Source organism: Fulmarus glacialis, unplaced genomic scaffold (assembly GCF_000690835.1).
Source record: "Fulmarus glacialis isolate BGI_N327 unplaced genomic scaffold, ASM69083v1 scaffold10335, whole genome shotgun sequence".
Classification (NCBI taxonomy): domain Eukaryota; kingdom Metazoa; phylum Chordata; class Aves; order Procellariiformes; family Procellariidae; genus Fulmarus; species Fulmarus glacialis.
This window is the reverse complement of record NW_009212331.1, coordinates 3,753-24,655: the sequence shown is the minus strand read 5'-3', so window position 1 is coordinate 24,655 and position 20,903 is coordinate 3,753. Positions and strand designations below refer to the sequence as shown.

At 37.9% G+C, this 20,903-nt stretch overlaps 1 protein-coding gene across 1 annotated transcript in view; it reads right to left on the bottom strand.

The window, feature by feature from the left end:
• The window catches only part of MME (membrane metallo-endopeptidase), a 44,907-nt gene that overhangs the window by 23,030 nt on the left and 974 nt on the right, over nucleotides 1–20,903 (bottom strand). The window contains exons 2-11 of the mRNA XM_009577847.1: nucleotides 20,243–20,278; nucleotides 13,515–13,676; nucleotides 11,800–11,880; nucleotides 10,951–11,046; nucleotides 10,734–10,852; nucleotides 9,646–9,711; nucleotides 6,704–6,838; nucleotides 4,276–4,377; nucleotides 964–1,100; nucleotides 771–864 (exon numbers count right to left, since the gene is read on the bottom strand). Of these exons, the coding sequence (XP_009576142.1) occupies nucleotides 771–864; nucleotides 964–1,100; nucleotides 4,276–4,377; nucleotides 6,704–6,838; nucleotides 9,646–9,711; nucleotides 10,734–10,852; nucleotides 10,951–11,046; nucleotides 11,800–11,880; nucleotides 13,515–13,676; nucleotides 20,243–20,278 (1,028 nt within the window). The remainder of the gene's footprint in view (nucleotides 1–770; nucleotides 865–963; nucleotides 1,101–4,275; nucleotides 4,378–6,703; nucleotides 6,839–9,645; nucleotides 9,712–10,733; nucleotides 10,853–10,950; nucleotides 11,047–11,799; nucleotides 11,881–13,514; nucleotides 13,677–20,242; nucleotides 20,279–20,903) is intronic.

Sequence of the window (20,903 nt, the reverse complement as noted above, 5' to 3'; positions counted from 1 at the left end):
TGATGATGCAGACTAAGCAAATAGGAAGCTTTATATTAAAATAGTTTCATACTTTAAAGAGTAGGGGGAAAAGCCAAATAATGAATAAGACTGCCCTGTTCAGATATAGAAAAGTGACCAAACTGAATGTTTGTTGAGTTCCTTCAGTAATTATCTTTTTGTGTAACAAGCAGAATCTCCTTAAAAAGCTGCATATGTGTGTTAAAGTATTTCTTTAACAAAATGGCCTTAACCTTTTTTAGTGGAGCTGAGCAAACTCACAAAATCGAAAGTTCTACTGTGGAAATACAAAGGAGACTTCTATCTCCAATCTGTTTGTGAAATTGCTCAGCATTTCCTTAAAGGCACTACGGTATCTGCAGGATCAAATGCCTGAAGAAAAAGATTGGGCCCATAATGTTTGACTTCGAATGTATTACTTTGGATGCCTAAGAGTTTGTAACAAATCAATCAGAACTGTAGAGAAATAATTTACAAATAAATGGGAGTGTTCTGTTATCAAAATGGGGATTAATTTAGATTCAGAAAAACATGGAAACCAAGTTCCAGAACAGTGCTTTTCAAATCCACTCCAGCTTATTTATCTGATATCAAGCATATATCATATAAATTACGTGTACGCTCCAGCAGAAGCTTCAGCAAACACATCTAGCTTTTGTGTGCAAAATTCAAAATACATTAAATTTTTATGTACAGGTACATTAAAAAAATTATCTTTTGTAGTTCACAAAAGTCATCTTTACAATTTAAAAAGAGATTAATTTCTGCACCTTACGAAAAGCATTTCTTGTGTCCTTGTAGTTACTGCTTAGGCTGTTGACAAGATCCATTATGAATCGCCAGATCATGTAATTTTGAAGGTCTCTGTTTAACAAAACAACAATAATAAGCTGGTAATGTTTTCAGGCTTTTTAAGTTTATTGGAAATAGAATGCAAATTACAAAAATACCCGACATACCTACCTGGGAGTGTATTTATTAAGAATAGACTTCAGCTTGATAAGGTATTCTGGATCATAAACAACGACATGTTCAGTGTTGTCAATGTTAATTTGTACAGTTGACATTATATCATTTATAAATTTTGACCAGTTGAATACCTAGAAAATCAATATGCATTATTATATGGTTACATCTTAAAGAAACAATATTTAGCTGTTTTTTCCAGTTTAAATATGTTTGCACCACACAAACGCTCTGCCTTTAGTTTTCCTAATACCTGCACTACTTGTAAATGGAGTCATCATAATAATATCTGATCTGAGATAATTTATATCCTCCGTGCTCTAAAACCCTATTAAAATAGGGTGGTATTTAGCAGAAAGGGTCAAGACATTGTTTTGATTTCAGACTAACACATTTAAAAATGTTATGACCCCTTCCTTTTAGCCTGGAAAAGCAGAAATGGTATATTAAGTAAAATTTTGAGTTGCCTTTTTGCTGTATTTGGCTAAGAACTTTTAAATTGATGCAAGACTAACAGCCCAATTTTCAGTACAGTATGTCTCTCTATATATGGGGCAGTAAGATTCATGGTATGCTTGACAGTCCATTCTGAAGCATATGGTAAGGACTTGTTCTGAAGTACACTGAAGTCCGTAAAAGGATTTATTTTAATAGGCTTTAAAACAGACACACTAAATGCTCTATCTATAATGAATTTTCCTCTGCACGCCACAGTACTTGATACTGGAGAAGCAACTGATTTGATAGGTCAGTCTGCAGCATGCTGTGACAGACAATTCTCAGACAAAGGTTAGAGTTCTTGTTCGTTTTCTGCCTCTCTGGTCCTAAACCCCCATTTTCTTTATGCTAGTATTCACCTTTGCAAGAGGCCCACATAACTTCATGACACAGTACCTATGAAAATTATTTTCTGTTAAGTTTTCATTCTGTAGTGTCCATCTAGTCTGAACAGAGCATTATTTTAGTGCATGGGCACTCTCAACTGCAAACTCTTACTAGTTTGCTGATAAGAAAAATAATTTCCCTTTGGTAAGTCTTCGGTTAGTAATATCATGAGCCTCAGACAGTAGATGGGTCAAAGGACTGACTGAGAACACAAAGTCATTCTCTTGCTTACTAAGAGAACACAGACTGTGGTCCCTGCTCGGCGGCACAGCACTGCGACCTGAGCCATGCAGCCATGCTCTAAGTGGGCAAAGAAGCCAGACTGCCTGCAGCCACATTGCTGTTCATCCATCGCAAAACCCAAAGCAACAGAGTAGCATTAATGGGAGGCTGCAACCTCCGCATTCCCGTACCCAGGAAGTTCACACCTGCAGCTGATGTCAAACGAAGTATTTTCACAAGTATTAAGTGTGTTACTTGTGTTCCTCTGTATGATACCAGCTGAGAGGGACAGATCCTCCAGCTTGGAATACAGTAGATCGTACAGTGTTACATAGTCCTCCAATTTCTCCATTCACTTTTTTAGTAAATGACACTGATGTTACAGCTAACTCTCTATACGCTGCTTCAAATTCTCCATATTGGCCCAAGGTTTCCTAATCCATGGCCTCTGTGGATCACCATTTGACTGAGAAAATGATTCAGAGCAGAAGCTGAAAATCATCATCAAAACTCTAGAGCTACTCAGTGCTTTTACCACATTGGATAGGTACTCATTTTAGTAATGAAAATGAAGGTGTTACATTTAAGAAAAGCAAAGAATCTTTGTCCTTTTTTTCATAAAATTTTTTTTGTTAATTTTTGAAGTTTTTTTATGCCTATTACTTTGAAAAGTATTGGTGATTTTTTCCCAGTCTGTATCTTTTGAGAGGAAAGTTTTACTGGAAGAGGTAACGTCCTTCATCACGCAAACTAATGTAGCTGAGGAAAGTGAAAGTTTTACTGGAAGAGGTAACGTCCTTTATCACACAAACTAATGTAGCTGAGGAAAGCAGATAAGCTTTCAGGAATAGAATCACTTCAGGTTTGAAAGAGAAACAGCAAACTTCAAGCTGATCTTAGGAATAATTGCTGTTCTATCCTTAGACCATTACAACAACGCTACCAACTCCCATCATGTGTCTTTTGAGCATTTTTGGATAAATTTAGAGCAGGCGATTATTGCTGATCTGCAGCACTCCCTAGGAATTAAAAATAACCAGGGCAATACCATTCTGTGACAAGAGAAGTTAGTTTCTGACATTATGACTGTAATGGTAACTGTTCAACTAAGACCTGTGGGAGAAGGTAAATTATGAAACAAATTAAGCTAGGCAGAAATGAACCGTCATATAATTTGAAGTTGAAGAATTTAAAGTCAATAAAAATAGCAGTGATTATGCAACTGTGGTAGGAATAATAGTATTTCATAGTACCTTACTGGCCTCAAAAGACTCAATAATGTGCTCCTGCCAGTCAGACCACAGTGCTTTCCATGTGACACATTAGTTAACCTGCTTGCCTGTTGTGCACAATACTGAAATAGAAGTCATTTATGATAAAAAATATCCACGTCTAGTAAGACATGATGTTACTGAGTAGGCACACCTATGTTATCAAATCTTTGGCTATTCTTTAGCCAGACTTCGTGGTGCCATGAATTAAAGGTTATACTGCACAAATGGCACATGGCTCATGGTAAGAGAAAAGGCAGAGCTGAAACACCCTGGGGGAGCTACAGTGGGAGGAATGGGGAGAATTTTCCTGATTCATAGTCATGACATCCTGGGCTCTTTTATGCTTGTTTTGGGAGCCCATCTTATAGAGGGAATGTTGGAAAAACAGGACTTTTTGTTCTGAATCTGCAGATCTGCATAGAGAGGGCCTGAATAGTCATGCTACAACATATTTGAATCAATTGGCGGCTGCAGTCTTAACTTTTGTCCTGGGCCCTGTGGAGCTGCTGTGGTAATTACAGGAAGGGAATTTATTTGTACTCTGGAGAGGATACTCTTCTGATTTCCAGCAAGGGTTATGTATGTGCAAGTTTTGCAGGATTTACCATCCTGAACCCATGAGGGTAAGTCAAGCTCATGATGTTTTTTTACCTTTGTCCTTTTCCATCTCTTTATGTTGAAACAGAGGGGCAAGATCTGCCTTCAAGTTAGGAGAAACAGTGGGTACAGAAGCACAGTCTTTTACATATAGTTTAATGTCATCAGATGTTTAGGTAATATAGTGTGCATGTCAGGTATCCTGTTCAATTTCAAGTATGTCTAAGCTCAAGAAAGAAATGTCTTTAAAAGAAAAAATTGTCAGGCTTCATTATTTAAATCTCATCAGTCATAAATTAGAGGTTAAAATACCAGATTATTGATCACTCACCTTATGATCAATTTCCAATGAGAAGTTGTTTTGGAGTTGTGCCAAGGTCATTTTATTGTACAGCAAAAGTGGATCGTTCCTGTCTTCAGATTTTGTTGTTGCCTGTCAAAGTTAATCATGAGAAAATTACTAAGTACCTTGAGCCAGTTCATAGGAATTTTGGTAAGTGGAGGTAAAAAGAAAGAAAATTAGTATTTCTGGCTTAATACATTACTATAAGTTTGCATTAACTGAAAGTACCTCACATGTAAATATGGATGGCATTTTATAGATAAAAAGTATATAAAAGGATAGATTAAATGAACTAAATTTCTGACAGTAAATTTCTGAGCTTTACTTTTTGGATTTGTTTTGTGTTACAGCATCAACAACTCCGGCTGTGCAGGAACACTGATTGGAACATAGACCCATACCACTCAAAGCACTGAGTAGACATTGTTATCGATAGATACAAAAATCTTGGGAGAAGGGAATAAAGGAGATGTGTTATTGAGTATGGGGCAACCACCGTGCTGTGGTAGGAATGCAGTGTGAGCGTTCTGATCAGGATGCACGTGCTACCTGATATGTTCTTTCTGGAACCACTCTATAGAAAGGGAGTCATAACTCATAACTCAAATAAGCTTTGCATTAGTCTAGGCAATGTGGTTTTGCACTGGTGTGTTAAAAATGTGCATTAACATACATTAGCACCTTAATGGCATGACTGTATTAGGGCCATTTCTCATGGACAATAAAACTGGCTGACTGCCAGAGCACTGTGTCGGTGGTGGTGCTTTATGAGGCAAGTTAATCACTGGAGTCTCTAAACAGCAAATGTCAGCAGGGTGGTCTCTGGAATTAGGGCGTGGACCATGTAGACTGAGAGGAGACAAAACCAGCACCTAATGGTAACTACTCCCTTCGTCTCTGAATACTCTCTTGGATATCTTTCTGTTCTTTTCCTCAAACACTAGTGTGTCCCTTGCTAGGATGCTTCTGCAGGCTTCTGAAATGCATTCTTGTATCCTCTTTCATACCTTTGTTCTCATGCAGAGGTACTTTGTGACAGCATCAGCACTTGCTCCCCTCATACTCCACCCCCTTTTAACTTCCACTTTTTTTGATGGCAAAGAGAGAAAATGCAGGTAAACAAACGACTGCGGGAAAAGAGTGATCTTGTGATCCATGAGAGTAATTCGTGGGAGAACCTACATCACTACTGCCTGAGTACTCTTAACTGACTCGGTCAGGAGCGAGAATAGTAGATTTTACCCATTTAAACTGTTTTGAAAAATCAGTCATGCCAAGTCTGATTTTATCTCTCTATATCCTTTTTTAAGAAAGGTTTCTCTTTTGCTTCCTCTTTCCTAATCTACTGTGCATTCAGTATTTTTTTTCTGCATTTTCTTTAACAAATTCCCAAGAACACAATGCCAGCTCTCTTCCAGTAATGTTCAGGCTGGTGCTGAGTTTTTGATGACAGAGGTGAAAAACCAAGGCAATAGCAGCTTACCCACGACCAGCTGCACTCTATACCAGCAGCAACTGCTGTAGAGACATTTCAGTTGTGGTTTCCTTTTGTACCCCTCTTCAATTTTTTTTCCAATTAATTCCTTTTCTTGTAATAATTTTCCATCTCTGATCTAAGCCCAGAGGTGTATTTCTCAGGAAAACGTGAAGAAAATCAGAATCAGATGGTTTTAGTTTATACAGATGGGGTGGAAAGGTCTTCCTCTGCCAAACACGTGCCCTTACTATCAGTGTAACTTGAAAAATAGCTGAAGCCAGAAAATTTGTATTTGGCTTGTTTTACATCCTCACCTTCAGGTCTTTCTGAAATGTTTAATAATCATAAGCCATGTTTGAATTTCCATTTGTTTTTCTCTGTGCAAGTTCAAATTCTAGCTATTTCTCCAAGCCATACTTCAGTGGAGAACAGTGTTTGATTAAAAATGCACTTGGAACAATCAGCATTGTGGAACAGCTTGTGCAGGACAAACATTACTTTGTGTTGCATGGCAGGCCAAGGGTTGGGAATCTACTGCTCTGATAACCAAACAGCCCAAGGGGAAAAAATGACGAAGAAGAGGCCCGAAAGCATCTCCCAAAACTCACTTTCCAAAACAGACTAAACAGAAACCAACAGAAACTCTCTCTTGCTCTCTCTTTCTTCTCTTGAAGGGCTTCTGTGAACAGATTAGGATATAAAACATTTTGCTGTTTGGAAAACAGCTAACTCAAATATTTTCCCCTACTCGTTAGAAGGCATGTCTGTCTTATTATGTGTTCCTCTTAGGTGTTCCAAGTCCCATGCATTTTTGGTCAGCTTTTGGTCCCACAAAATAACATTAGCAAGTAACTTAATAACTCAGCTTACAGTTAGCTTTCTTAGGTATTAAGAAAAAAGTCAGTTATTTAAAGGATACTTTAAAAATATTTTTCTTACATTGGCAATTTCTTTCTCCAGGTCCATAACTCTTTTCATTTGTTCAGAAATCTTGCTCTCATTGAAAGAAATATTTCTTTCTTGTAGGATTAGTTTAGCTACAGAAATCATGAAATCAACATAGGCAGAACATGCCTGCAGGAAAAAATACAAACATTTTAAAGACAAAGCTCTTCGAAGTATAGCATACCTTGATTATCTTCAAGATTTCATCTCCATTTTTATGAACTACAGTTCTTCATCCCTTTCTTAAGTAGTTTAATAGTAATTTATCCTGACATACTGTCAGATCACAAATAGAAATTAACTTTGAAAATTCCCTCATGGAAAATTGCTGTGTAATTTGTAGCACTGTTCAAAGCTAAACAGTCTCAAATACTACACTGTGTTTTCATTATTTAAAATGAGACATTTGTACGTCCATATTTAAGCCATCATCCGTGTTTTTTCTAGCTCACTTTAATTACAACTTCCAAAAATACTGCTTCCAAAGAGCAATGTTCCCAGAAACATAAAACCGAGAGAAATGCTGATGGACTGTGTTGAATTAGCATTGTGGGAAAATTACTCCCAGAAGCAGTGTACCTTCTCCATTGCTTCCTGGAACATTTAGAAATCATGTTGCTGTATCTAAATTTAGTATACTTAGATGTGCTATAGGTAATATAGTATATATTAAATGTAACATATCGAAATTCACCAAGGATAAGAATGGAAATACGGAAGTATATTCTCTTAAATGTTACACTGTCAAATATCTACAGATCTCATTACATTTTAAGGAACTTAATATTATTCTAATTCCTCTTTAAGCCACATTCATTTTTCTATCAACAGAAATGCTGTTTTCAATATGCTTTTTAAATGCATATAAAAATACATATTAAATTAGCTATCTAATAATAAATCTATTTTTTGCAAAATAGCATAATCTACTAAAACAGTGATAAAACCTAGGATTAATAAGGTGTGCATGTCATCAACTTTATTAATAGAAATATTTTGGTATGTTCAGCTCCTAAGGCAGTAGGATGCACCGCTGATGCAGAGGAGTCATATATTTTACAAGAGAAAAAGATTTTTAAAATATCTTGTTCACAGATTCCACTTGTAGCTTTGTGGTGGGAAGTCCTGACAAAGCCAGAGGTTAAAGTGCAGGAGGCAGATACCTTGTGTGCTACATACAGCTCAAAGAGTAGAATGACACAGCAGGAAACAGAGCCAAGAAAAGGCTGCTATCAGAGTGCAGAGATTGAAAGGAGGAACGTCTCTAGCTTGAAGTACTCATGCTTGTTAAGAATATTATGAATCTGCCTTTCAGTGATAAATCTGCGGGTTTTTTTAAATACTTCCTCCTCTATTTTCCAGCAGTGGAAAGTAGTATGATACTTTCTGGTAGGTCAGAAATTAGAACGGGAATTGTCTTTTAGTGCTGCAGTCAACGTAATACAAGGAAGGGAGCAAATTGTGATACGTGAGCCAGCTCCTAGAGGCCATAAGACATATGATAATAATGTAACTGACAGTTAATATGGTAACGATTGTCTTTACTAGCATATGATCTGTAATTAAATGTAATCAGTATTAGAGTATTAACTGTTAGCATGTCAGCAAAATACCTACAAAATCGAAACGTTTTGTATGCTTTCTCATTGCTTCTGCATTTAATTACACAGAAGAAAATGGTCTAATTAAAGGTTACTGTGGTAGCAGTTTCAGCTGCCACATGACTTCAGCAAATACATATACTTCAGCTGTCAAGGACTTAAAGCACATCCAAGATTAGCAGCGAGGGAAACACAGTGTCAGTGCTAACAGGTTAATGAAAATGCGTACGAATAATAACTAAACATGAAGGTATTTGAAGCAATTTCTATGGTATCACATACTTTAGCTGCTGCATTTTCATTCAGCAGTTGACTTAGGGGACTGTAATCTTTTCCGATCTTTCATGCAGAAATGTGTGTCTTTGGTTCTGAATGGTTCTTTTTTTTCTTTCTAAGCCCATTAGTGATATGATTAGTCCACCTGGGCTCCAGTAACACCTGCAGCACTTGCCAGTCGATGCCAGTCGATCACAGTTCAGAAATGGCATCCTTTTTGTAGTGACAGAACAGGGGTGATCCATAACCACTCATATTGTATCTTAATACAACTTTGACAGTTACAAGGTACCTCTTGACTCAGCTGTGAAGCCTGGCAGAAGCTGTGTAACAAAGCTAAATTTTGTCATGTTTATTTCCTTCCAAGAGGTCCTAAAAAGTCAAGTAGCAGTTCCTCTTCTGACTTGCATAATCATACAGGAATTGTGTGGAAAAGCGACTACTTTTCTTTTCTTTCACATGTATGTTCAGTGATTACAAGAGAATGGAAGAGAAGGGAAGGGGAAACAGGAAGGGAGACAGGTAGTGATGCCAGAGGAATGTGCAGTCTTCTCATCCAGTGCAGAGACAATTGGTACGTACTGGCAACTGGGGTCTAGACAAGAACCTCTTGGCTCCTAGTGCAGCCAGGAAGATCAAACTAGGTCACTAACATTTATGGCATAATATTATAACACCTCATCTTCAGGACACTCCCTCCCATTCTTAGCTAACTTATTTCTACTTGCCCTTAATCTAATTTCTCTATATCCTCTTCATTTCCCTTTTGGCTCTCTTGCCTTCTTGCACACTTAACCATGTTAGAACTTCTTTCTCCAGTCTGTCACACATGCTATTCTCACCTGCAGATCAACCTTGTTCAAATACTCATCATTATTACCTTTCTAATTCCAGTTTCCCCAATTCTCCCAGTGATGTTTCCAAGGGCACTATTGGAATCTCTTTGGGGAAGGACTGTTCCTGCTCTTTGCCTATCTCCATTCTTGAAGATATGTCTGCCTTGAAAATATAAGCTAAAACTTCTAAAATGTAATCAGTGATCTGTCAGCTTCATCTTACCTCTTTGTATGCACCAGTGCATTCGTAGTAGTCACGAGAAGGCAGGCCAAGCCCAGGCTGATCAATCTGTAAATTCAAACAAAATTTAAAAAGTGCTTAAGGACAAAATGGCTTAGCATTGTACTATTCTTTGTCAAGTGAAGCTCATGCCTCACTCTTGCCAAATTATCTTCTGGCCAAAGCGGAGTTTCTCATCCTGTTGCCCTCCTTTAATTCTTTTCACTCTCCTTATACTTTTTGTCCTTCTTTTCAGTCTTTTTTTTTTTCTGTTGCTGAACAATGCATGCTACACGTAACCAGTGTGAAAACAGTGGATGTAAAGAAGACAAAATAGTCCACAGACAAGCAAGGCAGTTACTGCATATTTGAAATTCATACATGCGATGTAGTCAAGGATCTCTCCACCCATTGACAAGAAAGATTAGACCTTTGCTCTTGCAACTGTTGCATCTCAGGAGTAGCTGGTGAAGATTCACCATATGTAATACTGTCTTCCTCTGGATTTTCCATTTTCAGAGATCATCTTATATTTACAGGCAGGGCACTCTCGACATACTCCTTATGCAAATGTTCTCAGCCACTTTCATATCTGTGCCAGCTGACTGCAGGTCCCGTTAGTACTTTGGCATCTGAATACCTTGTAAAAACACAACCCCCTTTGTGGGCTTTCTGCCATTGGGATCGTAGCCCAGGTTTTCAGTGACAGAGCTTTCTGCCTGAAGTGCATGGTAAGGGAATCATGTTTACTTATTTGCTTGCATGCATATGTAAGTAGATCATGTCTGTCTTCTGTCCAGTGTACACATAAATTGTCTGTATGTCTATATATGTCTCTGTTATTCTCATCTCACTGAGAATAACAGTGCATGAGTGCACAGAATAAAGATGTTAACTTTAAGAATGGACAGTACACTGTGAAACTGGTAATTTAAGTTTGAAAACTACATAGATCCACAAACTCATCTACAACTTACTCTGGTAAAATTCAAATCACTAATGTTTCTCCTGGTTAACATTTACGTCTATGCTTCTAGTTATTTTGCTGCACTTTTATGATCAACAAGGCAATGCCACCCAGAGAGACTTACATGAATGATATGTGCTGTGGAATTTTTATCATCTGTGCCAACAAAAAAATTAATAAGGACCTTTTTCCCGTATCTGGAGTTCAGCTGTGCAATAGCTGTCTCAGCTGTCCAAGCAGTACCTAAGAAAATGAAAGGTATACTCGGTCTCTATTTTTCATAAGCAATGAAATAACTTAGAAATTTTAACTGAGAAGGAAATAAAAACAGATTAGCTTACCATAGGAAGAATCCCAGTTGGCTGTCGCTACAGGCCAGTCAGATACATTTGGCAATAAACTGATTAAAGGACTTCCACCTCTGCTATCAATGGTAGCTTTTGGAAAAACAAAATGAGTTACCATGACATTTTAAAACACACAAATGTTATACTATTATAATGAGTTCAGAATAATGAAGCTGAGAAATATGTTTTCACCATCACCACAATAGGAGTATGCTCTGATGTATGACTGTGCTTTAACATTTAATTTTAAAAACCTGTTTCAGTCATGACGGCAAACAGCATATGCAAATCCTTGCGACCATGACATTGAAGAACTATTGTATTTTCACTCTGCAGATCGCTTGAAATCACAGTTTTGAGAAGTATTAATAACATTATAGAAAATATAAAAACATGTGATTTAGGGAGCACTGCTAACTGTTTTACTGCTTCATTCTAGTGGCAGCATCTAGCTCAAATTCTTGAAATAAATGATCTCCCTGTCTTTCTAGAAGCCTGGTATGCCAATTATTTTCCACCTCACCCCTGATAATTTCTACAAAATAAGTTAACTCACATTTAACTGAAAGGATTTGAGATTAAGTATCTGCAGCAAACTGTAACTGAAGAGTAATGTAATCTCACCTAAAATATCAAAGCAAGTAAACCAGGAGAAACAGTACTAATTTTACTACTGGCATTCTTATTTGACTTTATAGAATGGATACATTTTAGTTTTCATGAAGAATTTCTAAAAAATTATGCACAGAAACTAGGAGGATACACGTATAGCTGACTGTGACGATAGGATTCTTTGGACGATATTTATATATCCTATATGCAATAAATTCAGGAAATACTTACTTTCATTTATGCACGATCTGTACAGAGTTTTTGCCTTCTGCACTGCTGTTATATCATCACTGCTTGGTGTGTCGAGGACATCTGAAACACATAGACAGCAAATATATGTTAATATCTGATCTTTATTGGAAAGATACTGAAGGAACCACAGAGGATACCATCCTGAGGACCAGAGGGTGGATGATAAGTGCTCCCTGTCCATCTCAAATTCCAGGGAAGCTTTGCCTTTCAAAAGCCGAGGGGAAAAAGCTCTGGAGATTATATGGCTTGCAATTCTATCAGTCTGTGTTAATATATTGATCATAAAGGAGTCAGGTAGATACTCTGTGGATCATCCTTGGCGAAATACAAATGCTCTGACTTTTCAGGGACAGTTTTTAGGTGACCAAGCTATTATGTGAAGAGAATTGCTGTCAGGGCCCTAAGTGTACTAGCAGGCTCTAACTGCCATAACCAGCCTGTAACCATCTTTTCCTGTAATTCTAATCTGTAATCTCTTCACTGCAGCCAGGAGTTTAGCTGTTTGTGTTCAAGGTCTGTTTTGGTATGGTGCAGCTGTATGGATCATATTACTTGTATGAAAACAGCTAAATTGTACGAAAGAGCCATGAGAAGCCTCATCTGGTGCCTCCACTTGTGCACCCTATGCCTGTTGGCTCAGGAGCAGCAGTCCAGGTCAGCCTCTTGCCCACGGTCCTTGCCCATTGCTCTTGTAGGTATGCTGGACCTGGCCTTGTACCTTGCAGAGCCTGACCTTGCCTGGCTGACTTCTCTTCAGACCTGCTGCATGACTATGGACTTGTCTGGTGATTATGGGGTTGGCTGAACCTGGTCACTGTCACCGGACCTGCTCTGCTCCTCTGGTTTGTGTCCTGTGGGACTGAGCCCGTTGTCTGTGAGGCCTCTGTCCCTGCCTGCCTCGAGTTACAGTTGGCTCCCCACTTGCTTTCCCCTGTGGGGCAGCCCACTCTTGCCACTACTTTACAATTGCTCCAATTACTACTTTAAAATTGCTTTGCTCCACAGAAACTGAAGCCTAAGGAACACCGTGGCATTCATAAACTGCAAACCTGAGAAAACCAGAAGATATGCAAAGTTAAAATAGGATATTCAGTCTGGAGAGAGTGGTTTGGAGAATGTTTCATGACTAGAGTATAAACTGACTTCTTTGACTCTGTTATTTTCATCTGAAAAAGGGGAATATGGACAACTGGACACTATTACATTTTGTGGAAAAAGGAACATTTGTAAGTTTATGATGTGACTAGTTAGAAAATTGCTTGCCTGCTCTTTGGGATTTAGCTGATGAAATACAGATATGCAGGACATAGGGCTGCCAGAGAGCAACTTCCAGCATTTCAGCTGACTTGGACACAGGCAGACCTCTTTCCTCCTTACCTAGCTTGGCTGCTATTGTTAGTGCATGAGGGCAATAAAACGGATTTCAGTTGTTGTAATATGCAGATGAGCACACGGAGTCCAGATACCAGAAGGGTCAGGTCTGGTCAACTCCGCTCCAGTGTCAGACACAACAGCATAACTTCCACAGCATTCTCCAAGCAAACACTTTGTGGTAGATTTGTTCTGAACCGAACACAAAGAAACTGAAATATTTGGTAGTATTTTAAGCTTTGCTAGACAACCACATATTATTAGGATAACATGTAAGCCAAAGAAGAAACTTTATATAGTCCACAAACATAAACCCCACTGACCTTTTAAAACAACTTCTAGTTCGTCTCTTAAAATGTCAAAGTTACTATAACGGGAGCTGGTTTCTGGAATGACGTTCCTCTTAAGCCATCCTCCACAGGCATATTGGTAAAAATCATTACAAGGCTCTGCAGTGGTGTCCATGTTCTCAAGGATTCGGGCTGCTGTAATATGAGACAGATGAAGGCATAAAGAATCTTTAGAGAAAATAAATGAATAGATTTGCTGGCTCTGAAGACAGAAGTAATAAATATATTTCCTTTAGTCTAGAATAGGCTCAAGCCTACTTGAATGTTCTAGACCAAACAAAGTACTAGTCAGTGAACAATGAATTACTATTCCTTTACTGCCCATAACTTATATACTTTTCTGTTGCCTGTGTTTACTGATGGGTAAACTGACTAATGTTCCTACTCCTTGTGAGTGGTTGCTCCGTTTTAAGTAAAATGTAAGCTGTTTATTTACTGACTTACACTTCTTTGTATTAAAATGTGGTGAAAAGAGAAATTAAAAGCACAAGACATATCAGAGGTTAAGTATCCACTGTAATGTAATTTAAGTAATTAAGTCTGATGTTGGCTCAGCTGAATCCAATCTATTTTGATAAAATAATGACTTTGTTGTACCATTTAAGTTCTTGTCAAGAAAGTTTTCCTGTTAGTGCTTTCCTGAATCTACATTGATTTTTTAGACCTATTTCACATTTTATTCTAGAACTGATACTGCCTTTTGCTATCCCTATTGACACTCTTGAAGTGTCTCGTCAAAGACTTAACTGGTCACTGACATGGGATTCTCTAATAAAATCTGATTCCTCGATGACAGTTTCCCAGCTGCTGTTCATAAACCTTCTGTGCTTTTTCTTTTTTGTATTCCTCTTCCACCTAGATTGCTTTCACCACTAGTATGCTAGCACAAAGTCTCTCACAGAAAGGAGAGATGCTAGGAGTCAAGCAAGAGCTAGTGATACCTCTGAATTTCCCAGGATACTGAGTATCCTTCCCATTTTTCAGACATTATTTTTAGTAAATGGTGAGGCTTGTGATTTCAAGTGTTCATTCCTCCCACATGGGTGAGTCAAATATTTATAGTTATTTCTCCAGTACTTTCAATATTTTCCACGTCCGTTATGCTGGTGGAAATGAGAGGTGGATAGACAGGCTATAGTATTTATGTTGACTTGCCTTTCCTGCCCCCTGCCTCATTTTTCTTGGGGTCTTATCTGGCTTAAGAGTGTTATATTTTAGGCCAACATCTGATGGTTTTACAATGTTCCAGTGCTTGGAAGATGGAAAAAACCATGAACACACGCATTTTCAATTTTAGACTGCTTAAGTAGCATAAAAAACACTGTGGAAATAGGTACAATGCCTAGCACCTGATTCTTTTCCTTCTGAAGTCAATGGCAGGCTGACTTCAATTTGAAAGGATAAAGGATCATGCCAACAGCCAGAGATTGTGAAATTCACTGGTTTTACTAAGTTGACACTTGCTTTTTACCCATTCTTGAGAAAGCCAAGCATCCAGTCCTACTGTCCAGTCTATTAGAGCAAGGAATTTCCCCTCTGCCTGTAAACTTGGACAAGAGGCAATGGACACATACAGAAGTAAGAAAGAAAAATATCCTTTTGAACTTAAGAAAAAACTTACTATAAGGGTGGTCAAACACTGGAATGGGTTGCCAGGGAATTTGCCAAGTCTCCATCTGGGAAATAATCAAAACCAGACTGGACAAGATCCTGAGCAACTTCTAGTTGACCCTGCTTTAAGCAGGGTAATAATCTCAATTATTTTTAATGTTTAATTTTATTGTAGTACTGCTAATTGCCAGTTGTTGCTTTAATAGCTTACAAATAAGCTGACATAACAACCAGTGACCTGGGGAAGATATAGGAGAAACACAATATGCTTACCTAGGTGAAATTGATATGAGAGAGATCAAAATTCCCTATTCTCATCTGTCTGAGCTGTCTGAACTCAGGAAAATTAGCAGAGAGTATGTCAGCTTATTCAAAAAATGCTGAAATGTATAAATTACATGGTATCTTCATGTGCTACACTGCAATGGATTTCACAAACCCTGACAACATTATCATTCAGTTAGTGATATTTTACCCTGTGTATAACCAATTGGATTTTCATTACATTTTTTCTTCTGGTCATTTATTTGAAGCTCCTCTATTAAATGTACTGTAAATTCTGTTAGTATCTTCATTTTATTCTTTTTCAGTAGCTTGTACCTATTGCAAAATTTTGAAATTCATTGAAAAAAACTGTCACAGTATTGGTCAGTTCTGGTGTAAGGCATTACCATTTCACTTAATGTCTATTCCTAATTATATTTCTTGAAAGACCACAATTTTCCGAAGTTAATACTTCTTGCTTTCTATCTTATCTATCTGTCTAACTTTTCCTGTACATTATCCTACATGGTCTGGAAGAAGCAGCCAAATTAAAGATGAACTGTTACGAAATCCTGATTTGAAGTAATATTAAACTTGTAGATTCATCCCAGTAAGATTATTATTAAACACCAATAATACAGTTTATTTCTCTGGTTTAAGCACTTTACATCGCATTTTTTAAATATTAATTGATTTTGTTATTAAATTATATAATTCTGACAAACTCTCTGAACCATTTTTGAAGCTCTTTGAGCACTGAAGGCCTGAGCAGATGCCAGCTAACCATTCTGGGCTCCTGATTCACAGTGTTCTGCTTCTGGAGCCAAGAACAAACTCACTCTAGTGACCACCTAATCGAACAAGTCATCTAGGTGATTACGTCCTTACCAACACTTGCCTCCCCTTTTCATAATCGGACTATAGCAATTTCTACGTTAAATGCATTATACCACGGTGGGACATGGAAATCCTTGCTCAGTTAATAAGTAACAATTTTAAATTGAAACTGGTCATTCCCAACTTTGCTTAGAGCTATCCATTCTAAATCATTTACAGACAGATGCAGTATTTGGAACTGACAGTTCTGTAATGGCTAGCACATCCCAACTTCATGTGGGGGCTCCCTGATCCTAACTGCTTCCTGCATTGTAAGGTTTCATTGCTACAACAGTCTAATAGACCAGGCAGATTTTTAGCTGCTTCTGGTAATTGACCCTTGCTAGACAGAACACATACTAATACTACAGATCATAATATGGTCAGAAGCAAGTGTTCCAATTGGACATCATTGCTTTTGCATCTGTTTAGATCTTATTTGAAGTATAGCCCCCAGCTAAAAGTTAATCATAAAGATTATGATTTAATCAGATACGCTGGTTGCCTCCCAGGAGTCTTACAGTATGGTATGTAAATACCAAGTATTAACACCTGGTAAAATACAAAAGCTATCTTTTGCCTGGTTGTAAATTTTATGTGTTCCAGGCTGGAACGTGCAGTTCTTGCACATGTAGTAGTAGTTACTCACAGTAGTAGTTCCCCTGTCTGCAGTGGATCAGTTTTCATATCCTATATAGGGACAGCAGAATGTGGATTACAGAAAAGCTCTATGATGTCAAGTATCTAATTTTCTTGTCACTAGAAAACACTTTCATAGAATGCATTTATAGCATTACCCTGGCATTTTACATGTTTTGAGAGTGAGTTCTCACCATTTCATTTAGACTTATTCTTTCAATGTTTGAACTAGACAATTTGTAGAATATGGGGCAGATGATAGTAAATGAGATAAATGTGTGAAAAGAATAAAGTTGTATTTAATGAAAAATTAAAAGAGAAATTAGAACCACACTGTACATTTCTATTTTTGGGACATTTTAGTCTATCTACCCTTTTTTCTCATTGCATATTTCATAGAATCATAGAATTGTTTCGGTTGGAAAAAGCCTGTAAGATCATCGAGTCCAACCGTCAATCTAACACCGCCAAGTCCACCACTAAACCATGTTCCTAAGCGCCACATCTACAAGTCTTTTAAATACCTCCAGGGATGGTGACTCCACCACTTCCCCGAGCAGCCTGTTCCAATGCTTGACAACCCTTTTGGTGAAGACATTTTTCCTAATATCCAACCTAAACCTCCCCTCGCGCAACTTGAGGCCATTTCTCTCATCCCATCGATAGTTACGTGGGAGAAGAGACCAACCCCCACCTCGCTACAACCTCCTTTCAGGTAGTTGTAGAGCGCGATGAGGTCTCCCCTCAGCCTCCTCTTCTCCAGGCTAAACAGCCCCAGTTTCCTCAGCCACTCCTCACAAGACTTGTTCTCCAGACCCTTCACCAGCTTCGTTGCCCTTCTCTGGACACGCTCCAGCACCTCAATGTCCTTCTTGTAGTGAGGGGCCCAAAACTGAACACGGTATTCGAGGTGCGGCCTCACCAGTGCCTCACCATTATTATCTCTGTTGGATTGAGCAATTTATATTTTTTAAAAATGCTCCTTCTTCACCCTGTTACATAATTTTGTAAGCCTGCCATTTTTCCCCATCGATGTCCTAATGTTTATTTATTCCCTTAAATATTTGCATGCTGTTAAATCTTTTAACAGAAGCATAAAAGAGTAAAACTATTTTGCTTAATTCATTTAGCCACTGCTTGCTAGATCTTCAGTTTACACTATGCCTTAGTTCTCCAAACCTTGTACTGCTTTTCCTTTTTGAGTTCATTCATCATTACATAGTCTATCTGAACTTCTTTTTAACAGATATGCATAAATAGTTAGCTGAAAATGAGCATCTTCAGAGATTAAAAAAAATCAAGATAGAATTAGATAACTAATTTGATCATTTTTTAAACCACAGCATGAGCTTTCATGGTGGCAGAAAAACACCTTGGAAGTGTAACTAAAAGACAGTGATAAACACCTGAGATAAACCCTGTAAGATACTTAGATTGTGCTGATGACAACATGCAGTTACTGAGACAATGGACTGCCTTAGGTCTTCACCAGTGGGTGACTCCAGCAGGACTGAGGTGTGGGGGCAACTACCCTTGCTACTTTGGCTACTGTCTAAAATGAGACCTAAAATGAGTAGTCCCACGGAAGTAAGGAAACCAATATAATGACCTTTTTACACTGTTTCTGACATGTCTGCAAGTCTAAATGAGGCCTATGAATCAAAACCTTTTGGAAGCCTCGCATGGGGTGCTGTGCACCTCATATTCCTTAGCAACTGTACTTAAATTACATATACTTCTGCTTGCAAGCACATACATTTTTCTTGCATGTTGACTGTCAAATCCTTTACGACGCTTCACCACCTTTCCTGTGTGGCATACTGGGTCTCTGGCTTCTCCTAGGGCTGTCTTTTCTCTTAACTTCCAGAGGGGCCAGTCATGATCTACAGAATCTACATAGAAGTTATGAGTTCCACTTGACATGAAGATAACACATAGCTCTTAGAATGTTTATGGTGCTTTTCGATGGGAGGTTACCAAGGCTGAACAAAATGCAAGATGTTTGCTAGGTAAGCTGAGAGGTCACAGTGTGGGTGCTGAGAAATGATCCATGTTCTGACCTTCCGTTCTAGATTTCTTGCCACCCTCTGTGACTGGGCTACAGCCTTTGTGAACTATGTGGCCAAGTTATTCTACAGGGTTGGAGAAAGCAAAATAGGAATGCCTGCCAGAAAGTAACACCAAGAGAGTGATTTCAGGGGTCCCATCTTCAGAAGCTTCCCAGAAAAACACATAATCAAAAGAGACCTGTTATAGGGGTATACAGATATAACAAGGTGATTATACACTGGCAACATAGGGCTCTCCTCCTGACTTGGAGAAGACTGCTGCAAGGGCATGAAGAACTGTCAACTGTTTGACCATAGAAAATGACATGAAAGGAGAAAGCAGGGCAGAGCTGGCACAGAGCTCCTTTGAAGTATATGTTGGCACAGCCAGTTAAATGCTCCTTTCTTTTGAGAAATGAGAGAGAGGCTGCTTCTGAGCCTAGGATCAGTCTGTATTAATGAGGTGGAGGAAGTGTTATAAGGAGAATGGGGACATTTAGAAGTAGATTAGGCAAAAAAAGGAAACCAGCATTAATTGATCTGGAGGAAAAAACAGGATAAGACAACTAGGATAAGTTGTCCAGACCCTTGAAGGATAAGACAACTATAGGTGAGGGGAAAGGGAGAGAGCATGGATAACTACCACTTTACCTGCTACAAGAAGATACATAGTATGAAATTCAGCATTTCTCTGATGCATTTTAGTAGCCTTCTAGTAGAGTTTAGACCAGGTTGTAAATTAAGAATTTTTATGCAGTTTTTACTGAAGGATGAAGTTAGCTTGTCAGACTATAAAACTTGGAAATTTTCTGGACATGAAGATTAATACTGCATCTCCTCAATCTCCTCAACCAGTAGAATGGCATCTTTAATGGCTATCAATGATCAAGACTTTCTTTTTATGTACCTTCTTCAGAGACATGGCCTGTGCTTGAATTCTGACTTGGAGGTGGGTGTGGGGAAGAGCCATCTTCTGATTGACTTAAAGGATTTTCTGAAGCTGAAGATATTCTTTGGAGAGTCTGTTTCTAAGTCTTAAACTAGCCAGACCTTAATGTCTGATGTCTGACTTTGTAAGATCTGACAATATCACATAGCAAGATTTTACATTTGTAGAAGAAATATGCTAAGAAAATTATTTGGGTTAGCAGATCCCATGCCTCAATGAGCCATACTTGTCTGCAGTTAGATGGGAACATTACATGGTGGTAATTTTGTTTAAAAGTACATATTATTTTAAAAGGTATGTATTTCCATTCTTACCTGATTTTATACAGTCTGATGTCTTGCAAATCCCATCTAAAAGAGGATAGAATCATATTCTTAATTCTTTACTGAATGTCAATATAATAAAACCTACTGTAAATATTATTTGCATTGACAGTCACTTTAGAATTGCATTTAATTGTAGTGTACAGTAAGATAAAGATGAATGGACACCTCGCAGTAAGTGAATATTTATAGTATCAGGCTCTAAAAAATGCCATCATCTTCACCCCTTTAGGGTCATTCAGTGCTAGTCGCTCATCATGTGGAATTTTTGTAGTCATCAGGGGAAAATGTTCTATCAATCAATTAGAGGTGGGCAAAATACTATTTTTATAACAAAGAAGAAATTTAGAGAAAAATAGCACGTGGGCTGAAGGCAGTCGCAAAGTCAGTTTGAATTTAGCAATACCCTTCAATGACAAAAAGATTTTGGAGGAATTAGTTGAAAATTCTGAGACATTCACTCTGAAGTCTTCTAAACAAAATACAAGGTTCAAGAACATGAAAATGTTTCCTTTTGAGACTTTAGAAATATAACATTTTTTATTTTTCATTTCAGAATGGCATTTTTCCATTCCATAATTGAACTAGACTATAATAAAAAGTTTAAACAAAATTATTAAGTACTTTACAATTAAACAAAGCATTTCATTTC